Genomic DNA, 15,062 nt, shown 5'->3' with positions numbered 1-15,062 from the left:
TTGTGGACCATAGGGGCTAGGATGAGGTCTTGGACCAACAGACGGTGGCCTGCGGGGACCGCGAGGTGGGGTGATGCCTCCTACATCACGCCAACCCATCACGTCTGGCAGAGCAGATCTCACAGGATAGAGATCGCGCATATCCGAATATCCAGCTTGCACCGCCGGTGCAAACCGAGTCAACGTGGCCCAATGGTCAGCACGGGTATTGAAAAGCTCTAGCCTCAAGGCCCGATTTTCACGGTCCTTATCCTCGAGCATCTCAGCAGTGGTGCGAGTCCGTGAATCCTCCTGAGTGGGGTCAGCATAGATAGCCTGGAGATACCCTTGTGCTCCCGGAAGTGATCCTGGCATATACCGGAAATCAGAGTCCCGAAATAGGCCAGACCTGACTCGCATGATGGTCATCATAGAGTAGGCGGCGTCCTGCACAGCCATCTCAATAGTAACCCCGAGTCCATAGGAGCAGTGAAGGGGCTCGGTGGATCCAGGATAAGATGGAAATATCCTGACAGTGCAGAGATACTGGCTTTGATTAAAGTCTCGAAATTGCTCTTCGACCGTGTACTCAGGATACCAACGGTATCCAGCCTCAGTCATTACCCTGACCAACATGGCGGTATGGTCGGGTACATCTAGGCATCGAGTCAGGCGGACCACTTGATTGAGGTCGCGAGTGGCCATCTGAAAGCACAACCATAATGCAAAGGCATTAGAATTTCTAGCAAAATTTCGGCAGCATAACAGCTGTAAATGCTCAAGAAGGATTTTGAGACATTTGACAAAGGATTTCATACACACTCAACAACATCATATCAAGTTCTGAGTCCATCCTAGCAACATAATGTGGTAGCAGAACTGAACTAGGCTTGTATTCATCCAACCTATAAGGTACTACTGATTAGTAACACGTGAACCTGATAGAGAGAAAAGATCCTAATTCCTTAACCCCCGGTGGAAGAATAGACTGACTCAGATCAGAGTGTCATAAGATAAAGGAGTAAAAGAGCCTTGCGTCCAACCCACAAACAATTCCCCTACATATAACTAAAGAATTTCTAGACTCAACATCGACCAGTTTGGCTTGGAGAACCTACAGGCAGTCTGGCTCTGATGCCAACGCTGTCAGGACCCCGACTCGATGCCACATAGGTCTAGCATGTAACACCTCATATCACTTTGCGGCCTCATGCACGCTATTCCCACGGGTGTCGTCTTACCTTTGCCCGGGACCGTTTGCGCCTTTTGGCTCACGTATATGATAGTGTCGCTAGCATCCATATGATAAGGAGCCCGGGCTGACATGACTAGTCGTAAACCCAAAGTGGCACAGACTTACAGGGACAGGCATCCATGACCCAGCAACGAACGTGTCGGTCATCAGCATGTGGGTCCGGGCTGTAGCACTGGGCTAGCAGGACTCCGGTAAACCGGGCTGTAGCGGGCTAACAGGACTCCGGTACTCAATGCGTGACATTTCCCCGAAGGGACAGACACAGGAACGAAGAAGGACACATGCCGGCCAGCCTAAGTGTTCCGGAGCAGTAGCAAGCTACCATGGCTCAGTGGAGACACTAGGAGACATTTCCCGGTAAGAGAGGCTACTAAAGATAAACAACTAGATAGTCAGATCCCACACATACCAAGCATTTCAATCATACACACAATATGCTCGATATGTGCAAATACAACAAGGCATCACAACATGACTCTACGACACAAGTACTTTATTTAAGGCTCAGAGAGCCATACATAACATACACATAGGTACGGGTCACACGACCCAGCATTCAAGTCATACAGTCATACAAACCAGCAGCGGAAGTAACTTGTCTGAGTACAGACAACTAGTAAAATAAAAGAGGCTTGGAAAGCCTAGCTATACTACGTGGTCCTTCACAAGCTCAGGATCACCACCTGGGCCTTAGCCTACTCATTGATGTCAACGTCTACGAAGAACCCATCAGAAGGGGTTGCAGCGTCTTCTGTAAAAATGTAAATTATAGCAACATGAGTACAAAGGTACTCAGCAAGACTTACATCAGATCCTACATACATGCACATTATCAAGAAGGGTTGGTGGAGTTATTGCAGCAAGCCAGCTTTGACTCTTGGCTAGGCTATCCTACGAGACTCCAACTTGAAATGGTTTTGCGCACACGAGTCCACTACTCACCACTTCAATACACTACCGAGGATCCACCTCCGTCTTCCTACGGAAGAGCCATCCTCGGCACTCACACTTATCTTGAGGCTTTTAGTAGTTTCCATTTACTTGTCTATGAACTGTATAGGCAACCAAGTAGTCCTTTACCGCGGACGCGGCTATTCGAATAGATCATGTTAACCCTGCAGGGGTGTACTTCTTCATACATGTTTCCACCACTTAGCGTCTGCACACGACATGTGCTCGGCAGACTTCAAGCGAAAGCCGACGTGGGTGTAGACCACGACCTACCTAAACACCTAAGTCTCTAGTCCAGGTTTATCGCCTATTCGGGTTCCATCCATGAGGAGATCCGGCCGAGGTTTCGCTCACAGCCCCAAACGATGTGAACAGGGTTCCCGAGATACCTAACGGGTATTCGGTACACCGTGCCACGTACCTACCGCATCACAGCCCACCCCTATGGTCAGCGCTGTCCACGGCCTCCAGTAGGCTACAAACACCAGAAACTACTTGCAACTCCTGGACAGAGAACTAGGGTGAATAAGAAGTCGAGCGGGGTCATATTTCAGGGCCCAATGCATGGTAGTAGCTGTATCTTAAATCACACATACAGATCTCAGTGCTTAAGGTCGGCTTCAATGAAACAACCCACCATGTACTCCTACATGGCCTCTCATCGATACCTTTACCAAATCGTGTTCACCACACCACTCTCATTACCGACATAATCATTTCACTCTAGTCCATCACCCAGATGAACCAGACCTGACACGACTCTAAGCATAGCAGGCATAGCAAGGTAGGAACAACACATACATATGGCTCAATCAACTCCTACACATGCTAGTGGGTTTCATCTAGTTACTGTGGCAATGACAGGTCATGCAGAGGAAATGGGTTCAACTACCGTAGCACACAGCAGTTTGAAACGCGTTGTCTTAATGCAGTAAAAGAGAGCAGGAGCGAGAACATGGGATTGTATCGATATGATCAAATGGTTGGTTGCTTGCCTGATGGTTCGATGCACTGATACGGTTCTTCGTTAGGGTAATCACGGTACTCCTCGGAGGCAGAACCTGCCGCAAAGAACACCGATACACAACCATCACCAAACAATGTGCGACAATATGATGCATGCATGAAACATGGCAATATGAGTGTGTTGGGCTAATGCAACTAAGACCAGAAGGGTTTGAACCAATTTGAACCAAAGATTCAAATTTCAAACTCATACATGGCCCTTTAAAGTGTTTTACCTTGTTCTGCATTAAACATCAAGTTAACTTGTTTAATCATGCATGAAAATAGTACAGATGGATAGATTGGATTTTTCTGATCATTTTTCATATATAATTTGTCTGATTTGGAGTTACAGATTAAAAGTTATGATTTTTTGAAGTTTAAACTATATTCTGGAATTTCCTATATTAGATTAAATCCAGAAAATCAATTACTGCGTCAGCCTGACGTCAGTGTGACATCAGCAGTCAACGGGACACGGTCCGGGTCAAACCTGACAGTGGGTCCCGCGTGTCAGTGTGATTAGCTTAGTTAAAGTTTAATTGAAACTAAACCTATTTAATTAACAGGGCTGGGCCCCACCTGTCATTGACTTAGGAGAGTCAACCAGGGCCCACCCGTGGTCAAACCCGGGTCGGCCGCACCGGCGTTTAGCCGCCGGCGAGCCCGACGCGGCGGCGGAAGTGGTTTTTGCCGTTCCGGCAACCAAACGAGTCGCGGAGGCCACCGGAGAGGAGCTGAGGACGAGCCGCAGCTCTTGGTGGAGTCCGTTGGGGTCGGGGTGGCCGGAGTTAGCGCTGGCGACGACTTTGGCGGCCACCGGAGTTCGGCCGAAGACGAACTTGACGCTAGAGGGGTCGGTGAGGTGCGGGGAGTGCACGGTTGGACCCAACGCAGCGTGGGGAGTGCGTTGGACACCGTGGAGTGGCCGAAGGATGGCCGGGAGCACGTCGGCGACGAGCTCCGCGGTGGTGGGTGCGGTTGAGCTCCGGGAGGTCGCTACACGGCTCGGGAGCAAGAAAAGAAGGGAGGGGAAGATGGCTAAGCTCACGGGGAGTTCGACGAAGCACTTGGTGCGGCCGGGGACGGACCGGAGCGACGACGGCGTTGAAGGGGATCTCCGGCGACGGCGGACTCGGGCGAGGTCGATGCGGTGGACTCGGGCCGCACGAGCACACGGGGCTCGGCTAGCTCGATGAAGTGGACGGCGGCAGAGCTCCTGGACACGACGAGAAGACGCACGGGCGGCGGGGAGCGCGGCTACGACGTAGGCACGGCGGCGGTGGCGTCGGCCATGGCTGGGGGGCGCGAGGGGGAGGAGCTGGAGAGGAGAGGGGGTGTCTGGGGGTTCGGGGGAGAGAGGGGGAGTGATCCACGACGTTAGCCGGGCGAGTGGAGCGGCGAGGCGGCGAGCAGGTGCGTGGCGCGCGCTGCGGTCGCCGTCGGGCACCTGCCTGCCTGCCTGGCCAGCAAGCAGCTCGCTGGAGCGGCGCTGGGCTGGGCCGGCAGGTGGGCCGGGTGCTGGGCGCCAGGTAAGGTTTTTTTTATTTCTCCTATTTCCTGTTTTCTAATACTTCTGCAACTTTGTTGAATTATTAAAAATACTTAGGCAACTCCTAAAATCACCAAACTACTCCTGGTCCATAGTTGGATTATTTCCAACATGAAACATTTTAGTTTGGAGATATTTGAGCATTTGAATATTTTATATAATTTTAAATGCCCAAATTCAAATATTTATGATTTAATTCAAAAATCCTAAGATGGCCTAGGAAAATGTGCATCACTTCTGGCAGAGGTTCTAAACCAAGACAAAAATGATGAGCATTTTAGAAGGGCATTTCAGGTTCATTGAAAAGGTTTTTAGTAAACCCTAGTTGGTTTCAGAGGGGGCTGGGGGTTCTGTCATCCTCATTTTAGGTTTCTGATGAAAGAATAAACATGATACAACACTCTAATGCATGAACTAGCTAGGGTGTGACAACTTCATTCAGCTCAAATGCAAAGTACAGCAGGTATTACAATGACTTGAAGAAGCAAGAGGAGAAGAGCTGAAGAAAGAGCGGGAGAGAGGTTATACAGAGCAATAACCTGGTGAGCTACATGCCCTTAAGAGAACTTTGAAACTAATACATGAACAACAGACTACAGGCTGTCAATGGAAAGAGATGGAGAAGAAGCTTGCCAAGTTGAAGTTGCCACAACGCAGACTGAAGATGTTGGCACTGCCATTGGAAGCAACAACTGGCTGCTCATGCTCCTTCCTGAGAAACCAAATCAGCCAAGACTTGCCAGACCAAATAGCAGAAACAAGAAGAAGCATAAACTTGGGGCCCATCAAAGAAATCAAGAATGTATAGAACAAAGTTCTGCTTGGCTATGGAAAAATCAACAGCCTGTTGATTCACAAGAGCTTGGCAAGCACCTCTGCATTCCTGCAAACATGCTTAGTAGCAATGTCTAGCATGGATCCTAAATTCCTGCACCTGAAAATTAGAAAGAAGAGACACCACAAGACAGGAGGTATGCCTATGAGCAGAAGCAAAACAACAGATTTGAGATTCATCATTCGAACAGAAGACCTGTTGCGCAAGATTATGAGCTATTCGATCAACTTCCCTAGAGATATGAAACACATGTGGATGCAAATCAGTAGTATACTTGAAGAAATTAGCCAAAGACTTCTTAATGCTCCAAGGGGTGGTAGATTCTCGTATCTTACCAGAAGCAGCGACCAGCGCTAAAGAGAGACAATCCATAAGAGGTTGGCTGAAAAATATTGAGCTTTTGAGCCACTTTAGCAGCAAAAGAAAGAGCTAATGCTTCTGCATGCAGAGGAACAGAAGTAGGAGGAGCTGAAGCTTGAATTTGCACATTGATTTCTAGCTGATTAAGAGGCAAAGAAATATAGACGCCCACTCCTGTAGCAACCTCTCCTTGCAATAAACCTGGAATTTTCCTACTTCTGAAAGTTGCGTTAGAATATATTTTTGGACCTGAAATAAGCAAATCCGACTTAAGCGTTCACCCCTGCATAGGAAGTTGATTATGAGAAAATTGTACTTGTGGATCTCCATGCTTCTTGGATAAATGGGGCAAATCAACATAAGAATCCGAAGACAAGGCCAAGGCAGCAATATACACATGATGAGGGAGAGCCTTTTGTCTGTGAAAGAGGAAATCATTTCTAGCCTTCCAGAGACACCACAAAAAATTGAGAATGTTAGAGGTAGAACCATAAGGATGCCCCGTACGAAGTAAGGCAATGAGAATAGAATGCATGGTAGAATGGCCTTGTTCTAACACATCCGATCTAATAAACCAATGAGAATAAAACCAAGCCGCTCGAGCAAAATGACAAAGGAAAATTAATGAAGTTCATTCTCCTGCTGGCCACACCTACAACAATTTTGAGAGATATGGATGGAAAAATGACCAGCACGCAAACCTGTAGGTAAAGCCTTCCTAAGCAATCTCCAGGCAAAGGTTTGCACCCTAGGAAGCAAGTTCTTTTGTTTCCAAACCAATTTGAGAAGGTCCTTCAATTCCAAAGATAGTACAGAAGGCGCATTCCTGGGATTAGCATGAATTTCCTGCAAACAAAGCTTATAAGCAGATTTGGAAGAACAAATGCCATCAGGAGTGAGATCCCAATAAAGCAAATCTGGACCATCATCATCAATAATATCAGTTTGGACAATAACAGAGGCCATAGGTTGTTGGAAAAGTAAGTAAACTAGCTCATTATTCCAAACTTTTTGTCCGGGGAGCCAAAGATCTGTAACTAAAAAGGGATATCTAAAGCCAGGTTCTTGTGTAATAAGGTGACCACGGATGGAGTTCCAAAGAGTGCACCAAGGTGTGCTCCAAATTGAAATATTACCTTGAGTTAATTGATAAAAAGAATGAGCTTTCAATTTAGGTAACATTTTCAAAATAGAAGTCCAGAAAGCTGATTTAGGAGAAGAAACATTAGCAGTCCAAATAGAAGAATCATGAAAGTACTTAGCCTTAAGCACTAAGTACAAGTGAGAAGAAGGGGATTTGGCTATCCTCCAAGCAGCAGCAAGAAGAAGACTCTCATTGATAGCCTTTAAATTCCTAATGCCTAGACCACCTTCTTTAGAATTGCAAATATCCTTGCATGCTCTAAGACAAATACTCTTTTTAGAATCATTCTCCCGAACACCTGTCCACCAAAAGTTCCTAATGATAGCAGTAAGCTTAGCAATGAATTTCTTTGTGAACAAGATGTTAGCCATATAATAAACTGGAATTGCAGAGAAAACCGAGCGAATCAATTCAAGCCTGGCAGCATGAGAAAGCATATTGGCTTTATAAGTAGGCAGCTTATTCAAAAATTTATCAAGAACAAAGTTGTATGCAGCAGCTCTATTTTTAGCAAGAAGAACAAGCGGATGACCAAGATGTGTGAAATTACTATCCAAAGTAGAAACAGGGAAAACTTGCTTTATCTCGGCCCAACGAGTCTTCCCAGCAATAGTCAAGATTTTTTAGATCAAAAGGCTCTTCGCCCTGTTCCATTTCAAACGAAATGAAAACAGTGGCACATCAGTCAAGACCATTGCATACCTTTTAAATAGGTCACTTCTCAAAATCTCAAAGTCATGAATTATTATTCTTACAGCCAGCAGCACATCAGCAAAACTGAAAACACACCAGGATAGAAACTGCAGCAACGGTCGCGGCTCTCTAATTTCTTGTGTCCCCGGGGCCATCAAGGACGCCGTTCTACAGTTTAAGCCGAGCTGGGGAGTCGCCAAAGCTTTGCCTTCCTGGAGCAGCAAACACATGTCTTTCTTCGGGCACAATGATTGCAACATTTTAGCAAAGTACCAGCCTCCACCAGAGTACTTGATAAACCAGTGCACCCGATGCAAGCAAAGATTATATCATTTCTCATCTTCCAGGTGGACCAAAGCATATGTAATCATATTCACAGCAGCATTTTTCTTACTACTGATCCAAATTCTAGCAGCAGATTCATAATAGGCGCAATCAGGATAATGTCAGCCAAATCTTGCCAAACTAACTTGATAACATCACAATCAAAGAACATATGTTAGGCTTCAGCTTCCCTGCAAACCAGGCAACTCTTGTCTTTTAGCCAAGTTATCCCTAGCTAGAAGTTTATTATGGGATGACAAGCATAAAAATAATTATACCCTAGGAGGCACATGAAACTGCCAGGGAGAAGGTTTGACTTCTCAAAGATTTGTACTACTCACAATGGAAGCTAGCGCATGATCCAATGCAGAAGAATGCAAAAACTGGAAGCAAAACTGGGAAAGTGATCCTGATGTAGCTGTAAAAAGACAAGGATTGAACTATCAGATCAAATGAAAAAACCTGAGCATGTATATGTTACTGCAGGGCTAACCAAGTGGTACCACATAGCCATGCCGGACTCTGGTATTGAAGAAAGGCTCATATATTGATGCATACAGAATTTATTACAAATAATAAACTTGCTAGCTACCCATGAGGCAATAGGAACACATTTTATGTAGAATGATTAATCTTCTGTGCAAGAAATGGATAATTTGAGTCAACCTCATGTCCTGGCGGCAAGAGGGGAGTAGATGGGGCCACGGCTAGGGTTTCAGCCGCGGTCCTCTCTCCACGATTATGAGAAGCACCATGATTCTCAATCAAAACGAGTTGCAGAAAATTTTACGGCAAGGGAATGTTTGATTCATTTTATACCTAAACTCACTTCTAGAAGGGCACAAAATTAAGTTCAAGACGACAAACGAGACCTTTCAGTCCAGTTTCATGTCGCAGACCCACTGGAATGTATTGGTACACTAGAGGTTGAACTTGTAGACTGCATATAGATGGGGTCAAATGTAACCAGGCAGTCCGAAAGGGTCATGCAGTAGATAAGTTGTTGCTGATCAGTAGCCTAATTTTGAGTAGCCCAGCGATTGACTGCAACTGCAGTAACAACTGGGTTTAGTTTGCCTCCATTATAAATTTATAACAAGTACTAGCTCTGTAAGCTAATATAAGATAGTTTAGATCACAACACATAGTATGGCCTGATAAATTTTTTCAGATGGAAATAGCAGCTTGATACATATATTTTCACAGCTCGGTCTTAAAGATCTTGAATTTATTGATATAATCTAAGACATCTGATAAGTCTTCCCGGAAATAATCGAGATTTTTTCAGGTCAAAAGGCTATTTGCCCAGCTCCATTTCAAACGAAATGAAATCAGTGTCACGGCAGTTAAGACCAATGTTTCTTCAGTTTAAGCTGAGTTGGCGAGTTGCTAGAGCCTTGCCTTCCATGAGCAGCAAACACCTGTCTAGGAGCACCCAGTCATTCTTCAGGAAAGACGGTCGCCAACGTTTTACCAAACATAGCGGCCTCTGCGAGAGTACCTGCTAAACCAGTCCATGTGATGCGAGCAAAGATTATACAGTACTTATCATTTCTCATCTTCCAGGTGGACCAGCAGATGTAATCATATTCACAGCAACATTTTTCTTATTAGTGATCCAAATCATAAGTGGTGAAATCAGGGCCAGAGACCATGCCAGCCAAATCTTGCCAAACTAGTCTGATAACATCAGAATCAAAAGAACATATGGCACCAGGTCTCATCTCCGCTGCAAAGCAGGCAACTCTCAAATTGGAAGAATGATGGTCTCGCAAAAAAATGCGGAAGAATGCAAAAAATGGGACGAAGTGATCCTGATGTAGCTGTAAAAGACAACAAGTGGGATTGAACTACCAGATGAAATGAAAAAAAAATCTGAGCATGCGTGTATGTTACTGCATGATTAACCAAGTGGTGCCACATAGCCATGCCAGACTCTGGCATTGAAGAAAGGCTCATATATTGATGCATACATAAACTTGTTAGCTACCCATGAGGCAACAAGAACACGTTTTATGAAGAATGTTAAACCTTCTGTACAAGAAATGGATATAATTCAAATCAACCTCAGCATGGCTATTACTTCAGATAAACCTCAGTATGGCATATAAAGTGTTCGTCAAGAAGTGCTTCTTAAAGGTACCTTAGCAATTTACATTAAATATAAGCAGATAATAATGGCCAAGTGGCATGGAGAATAGTTCGGAAACAGGAAACAGATAGATTGCTAAATAATGAGTATTCAACATTGAGAAGAGCACTAGATAAAAAGGCAAAGGCAAATTTTCAGTTCAAGAAATAGGCACATGAGGCAGGTATATTGCAAAATAATTCTCCAGTTCAGAAAATAGAGACAAGAGGCCGACTAGTCGCACATCTTTCAAATGCATACCCAATTGACTTGGTAATTTTTGTTCAGGAACAGGAACACGTTTTATGTAGAACATGTTTAATCCTCTGTACAAGAAATGGATATAATTCAAATCAACCCCAGCATGGCTAACACTTCAGATAAACCTAAGTATGGCAGATAAAGCGTTCCTCTAGAAGTGCTTCTTACTTCTCATGAGAAAGAACATCAGGCTTGACTTTTTCTTCTTAAATAAATAAGAATGCATACTATTACAATGACCTTAGTCATACCTTCCAGTAAGTGATCAGGTCAATTGTGGTTCGCAAGCCTTGAAATTTGACGAGTTTGTAAGCCAAATCACCAAAAAGGCAGTGGAATTACAACAGCTTTGGAGCAGAAAACTCAACCACGTTCAACCAAGTACTGAACATCGATGCATCCTTCACTGCTGGTGAGTTCTCTGGATCTTGCGGTATGATCATTTGTGATAACCAAGGGAGCTTTATTTCTGCGGGCACGGCAAAGCTTGAACATGTTGCGGATGTGGTAACCACAGAGGCAGTAGCACTCTTTGAGGGTTTAAAATTGTGCTTGACCACTGGTTGTTCTAATATCATGGTGAGGATGGACAATTTGATCGTGGTAGAAGCTCTGAAGCTTAATGAAGGACACGCTATGGTGGCAGCTCCTGTACTTGAAGATTGCAGAAATACTTTGAAAGATTTCGGGAAGGTGTCTATGGTGGCAGCTCCTGTACTTGAAGATTGCAGAAATACTTTGAAAGATTTCAGGAAGGTGTCTATTGAGCATTGTAATAGGGAGTCGAATGTAGTTGCTCATGAGTTGGCTAGATGGGGTCGTGTTAATTCCCCTTCGGTTTGGGTGGATGACCCCCTGATTTCCTAGTTAAATTCTTAGCGGATGATGTAAGCATTATTTGAGTTTAATAAAGCTAGCCAGTAGGCCTTCCCGTAAAAAAACATTTCAAGGAAGACTATGTAATGACATACAGATAGGAAGGTACAATTGGAATTTTCATGGTAAAATTATCAAACTACACAAATGATCATAGGAAGGGGCTGGCCTCAGCGACACACTTCACGGCCTGGATGATCTGGAAGCAGAGGAATGCCTGCGTGTTTGACGACGCACAGCCCTCCATCACCCAGCTCACGGCTAGAATTAGAGAGGAAGCTACCCTTTAGGTCAGGGCAGGCGCCACAGGCCTTGGCTTAGTTCTACCGATGACCTGGGACATCCACTGATCCATTTTGTTTTGGCCCTGTAACCCTCCCCTAGGCGTGTACTATTAACCCCTCTTGCTATGCAATGAAATGGAAGTCTTTGCATTTTCTCGGAAAAAACAAATGATCAGTGATTTTCTAACTCATTTTTATGATTGTATTACCACACAAAACGTGCTGCAGTCCTTCTTGAGATAATCTGCTTTCGACCAATGATACTCGAGATGGCATCTTGTCACTCAGACAGAAAGATGAGCATGGCTGATACTTACATTGTCTTAACACAAACAGAATTTGGGACCAGAGCCTGACCATGGCACACATTTCTTCTGCCAGCCAGTGCAAGTATTATTTCTTCAGCTTATGCCAAGACCGAACATCACATGAAGCATTGATTCCATAAAATGTTTAGCAGCTATTGTGAGACACAATTCCAAACAATGCAATAGAAAGACGGAACCACGACAGATTATTTAAGTACCGAACTAGGATGGAATGAGTTGCAACAGAACATTTTACATAAAGTTTGACTATAATGCAATCATTCCATCCAACGTAACGGGTTCTGCTCCAAGCACTTCTAACAATCAGGTGAAAGAAACTAGCAATTGACCGAATTGAAATGATAATCTGCCGCATTTATCGTCAGTTAGAACAAAAATCAAAAACAGGAAACCCATGTAGATTGCTAAATAATGAGTATTCAGCATATTGAGAAGAGCATTAGATAATCTCTCAGAATAAAAACACGATATAGGATAAAAGGCAAAGTCAAATTTTCAGTTAAATAAATAGACATACGAGGCAGGTAGGTTGCAAAATAATTCTTCAGTACAAGAAAATAGGCACCAAAATTTCTTGCACATGATACAATCCAGAAGAAAGCAAAAACTGGAGGCAAATCTGGGAATAGTGATCCTGATGTAGCTGTAAAAAGACAAGAAGAGGGATTGAACTATCAGATCAAATGAAAAAACCTGAGCATGTGTATGTTACTGCAGGACTTAACCAAGTGGTACCACATAGCCATGCCAGGCTGCTATTGGAGAAAGGCTCATATATTGATGCATACAGAATTTAGTACAAATAATAAACTTGCTATCTACCCATGAGGCAACAGGAACACGTTTAATGTAGAATGTTTAATCTTCTGTACATGAAATGGATATAATCCAAATCAACCACAGCATGGCTAACACTTAAGATAAACTTCGTATGGCAGATAAAGTGTTTCATCCAATGTAACAGGTTGTGCTCCAAGCACTACTAACAATCAGGCGAAACTAGCAAGTGACCAAATTGAGAGGATAATCGGCCACATTTATTGTCAGGTAAAACAGAACTCACAAACAGGAAACACATGTGGATTGCTAAATAATGAGTATTCAGCATATTGAGAAGAGCACCAGATAATCTCTCAGAATAAAAACGGGACATATATAAAAAAGACAAGGTCAAATTTTCAGTTCAAGAAATAGACATATGAGGCAGATAGATTGCAAAATAATTCTCCAGTTCAAGAAAATAGAGACATGAGTAGCTAGCATATATTTCAAACGCACAACAAAATGACTTGGTAGTTTTGGTATCAAACAAGCATAAATTCCATACAACCACATGACAGCAAGAGCTTCTTGATCACAACTTGATATACATCAACAGAGAAGCCTGCGGGTCAAACTTGATATTGCAGATCACGCTGACAGTTTAGGCCGTTCAGAAGCACCGCATCACTCAAAGCTATTAGATCATATAAAAGGCGAAGCGTTCACAACATAATGCTCTAGTGTCGGAAAGAAGGTATGCGAAACTAAAGTTTGTTTGAGCCAAAATCGAGTATAAGCAAGGTCTTTGCAATGGAAACTAGCGACCAACTTGCCATCCATATCAACCTGAAGTAGCCAGTCGCTAAATTTGAGCAGCATGAGCAAATGACCATCCGAAGAAGCGACTACCCCAAACCCATGTCTGTTAAACCTTCCAAAGCGCATGGTGAGCTCTGCAACCGGCAACTCAACGTGGTGTTTGTTAGACCAGACCTCGCTCTCATAGTCCTGCGCCATCCATATATCAATGGTTGCCGCTGCATAATTAAAGCTGGACACGCCGAGCATTCCATCCATCTCAAACAGGTTAGTGCAGCGAGAAACAACCGGAACGCACATGTGCCGAAACAACTCAGTGGTGGTGTCGAATACCACTATCCTCTCATTCTGCTCTCTGTGCCAATGCAGGCCACCACGGAACAGGACGGATGGGCTGAATACCAGTTCCCTAGCATCAGGGCACCCTATGCACCGTGGCGGCTGGCCGGAGCCTAATACCAACACGTAGGAGCCACCTTGAGCGTCAGGCGCCGGTCCAGTGGAGAGCTTGTACAGCAATAGCCGGTACTTGCCGGTTGGGCTGTGCGAGTACATCCCCAGGGGCACGAAGCCAGGAGGCACCGGGAGGCGAGCATACTGACGAGTCGCCGGGTTGCAGAGGGAGAAGCGGCAGTCGTTGGAGAAGACGAGGAGGCCGTCGCAGGAGGCGATCGCACGGAAGGGGCCCTGGCCGAGTCGCGCGACTGGCCGGAGCTGGTCGTCGGCCGCGACCCCTGCCCGGCGGTCGAAGGGGACGATGTCTAGGGACTCGATGTTGTCGCCGACATAGTTGTGGACGTACAGGAGGGGAAGGGCGGGCTGGAGGGCGTGGTGGGCGAGGAGGAAGTCGCGGGCGGAGGTGGCGCGGCGCCAGGCGCGGCAGACTGTGCGGCAGCGGAGGAGGGCTTTGGGGGGCAGGCGGACGAGGACTTCCCAGATGAAGATCTCATCCGGGAGGCCGGGGTGGAGAGGCGCGGCCTCTTCTGCGCTCGCGGCCTCCGCCATGGTCGCCGGCTGGGCGAGCGGTTCCTCGCCGGAGCAGTGGAGTGGGTGACGGCGGCGGAGAGAGGAGGTGGAAGACCTAGAAACAACGGAAATGCGTTTGCACTGGGCTTAGCCCATCTCGTTGAGATGGAAAATATACTAGCGCTTAAACGGGCTGGGCTTGACTCTTTTGATAGAGCTTTCCTTTCATGTTTGTATTTTGGCCGCGTACTGATTATTTGATGTTTCACTGGATCTGGAAGTTTGCGTAAAAAAAAGATCTGGAAGTCCTATTGATTTTGTGCTGGAGCTGAGAACTGTTATGCTGTTTTCTGAATGTATACTAAGCATGGGTCACTATATTTTCCTTCAGCCAACTTGAAACATAATTGGAAGAGGTCCAACAACAACCAAGTTGGCCCGAAGCAGCGCTGGTTAGAGATGCCATATTCTCCAAGAAATGATCTTAACACAGAACACACGAAAGTATGGCAACGATCTGTTGGTGCACAACACAC

At 45.2% G+C, this 15,062-nt stretch overlaps 1 protein-coding gene across 1 annotated transcript; it reads right to left on the bottom strand.

Moving 5' to 3' along the window:
- Window positions 1-13,210: 13,210 nt before the first annotated feature.
- On the bottom strand, window positions 13,211-14,767 carry LOC123071857 (F-box protein At5g49610). The gene has a single exon (XM_044495431.1). The coding sequence runs from the start codon at window positions 14,563-14,565 to the stop codon at window positions 13,444-13,446; it is 1,122 nt and encodes a 373-aa protein (XP_044351366.1). The 5' UTR covers window positions 14,566-14,767; the 3' UTR covers window positions 13,211-13,443.
- Between the last annotated feature and the right edge of the window lie 295 nt (window positions 14,768-15,062).

The sequence above is a fragment of the Triticum aestivum genome, chromosome 3B, assembly GCF_018294505.1.
Source record: "Triticum aestivum cultivar Chinese Spring chromosome 3B, IWGSC CS RefSeq v2.1, whole genome shotgun sequence".
Classification (NCBI taxonomy): domain Eukaryota; kingdom Viridiplantae; phylum Streptophyta; class Magnoliopsida; order Poales; family Poaceae; genus Triticum; species Triticum aestivum.
Note: the sequence above shows the minus strand (reverse complement) of the source record. Positions and strands in the feature narration are given on the sequence as shown.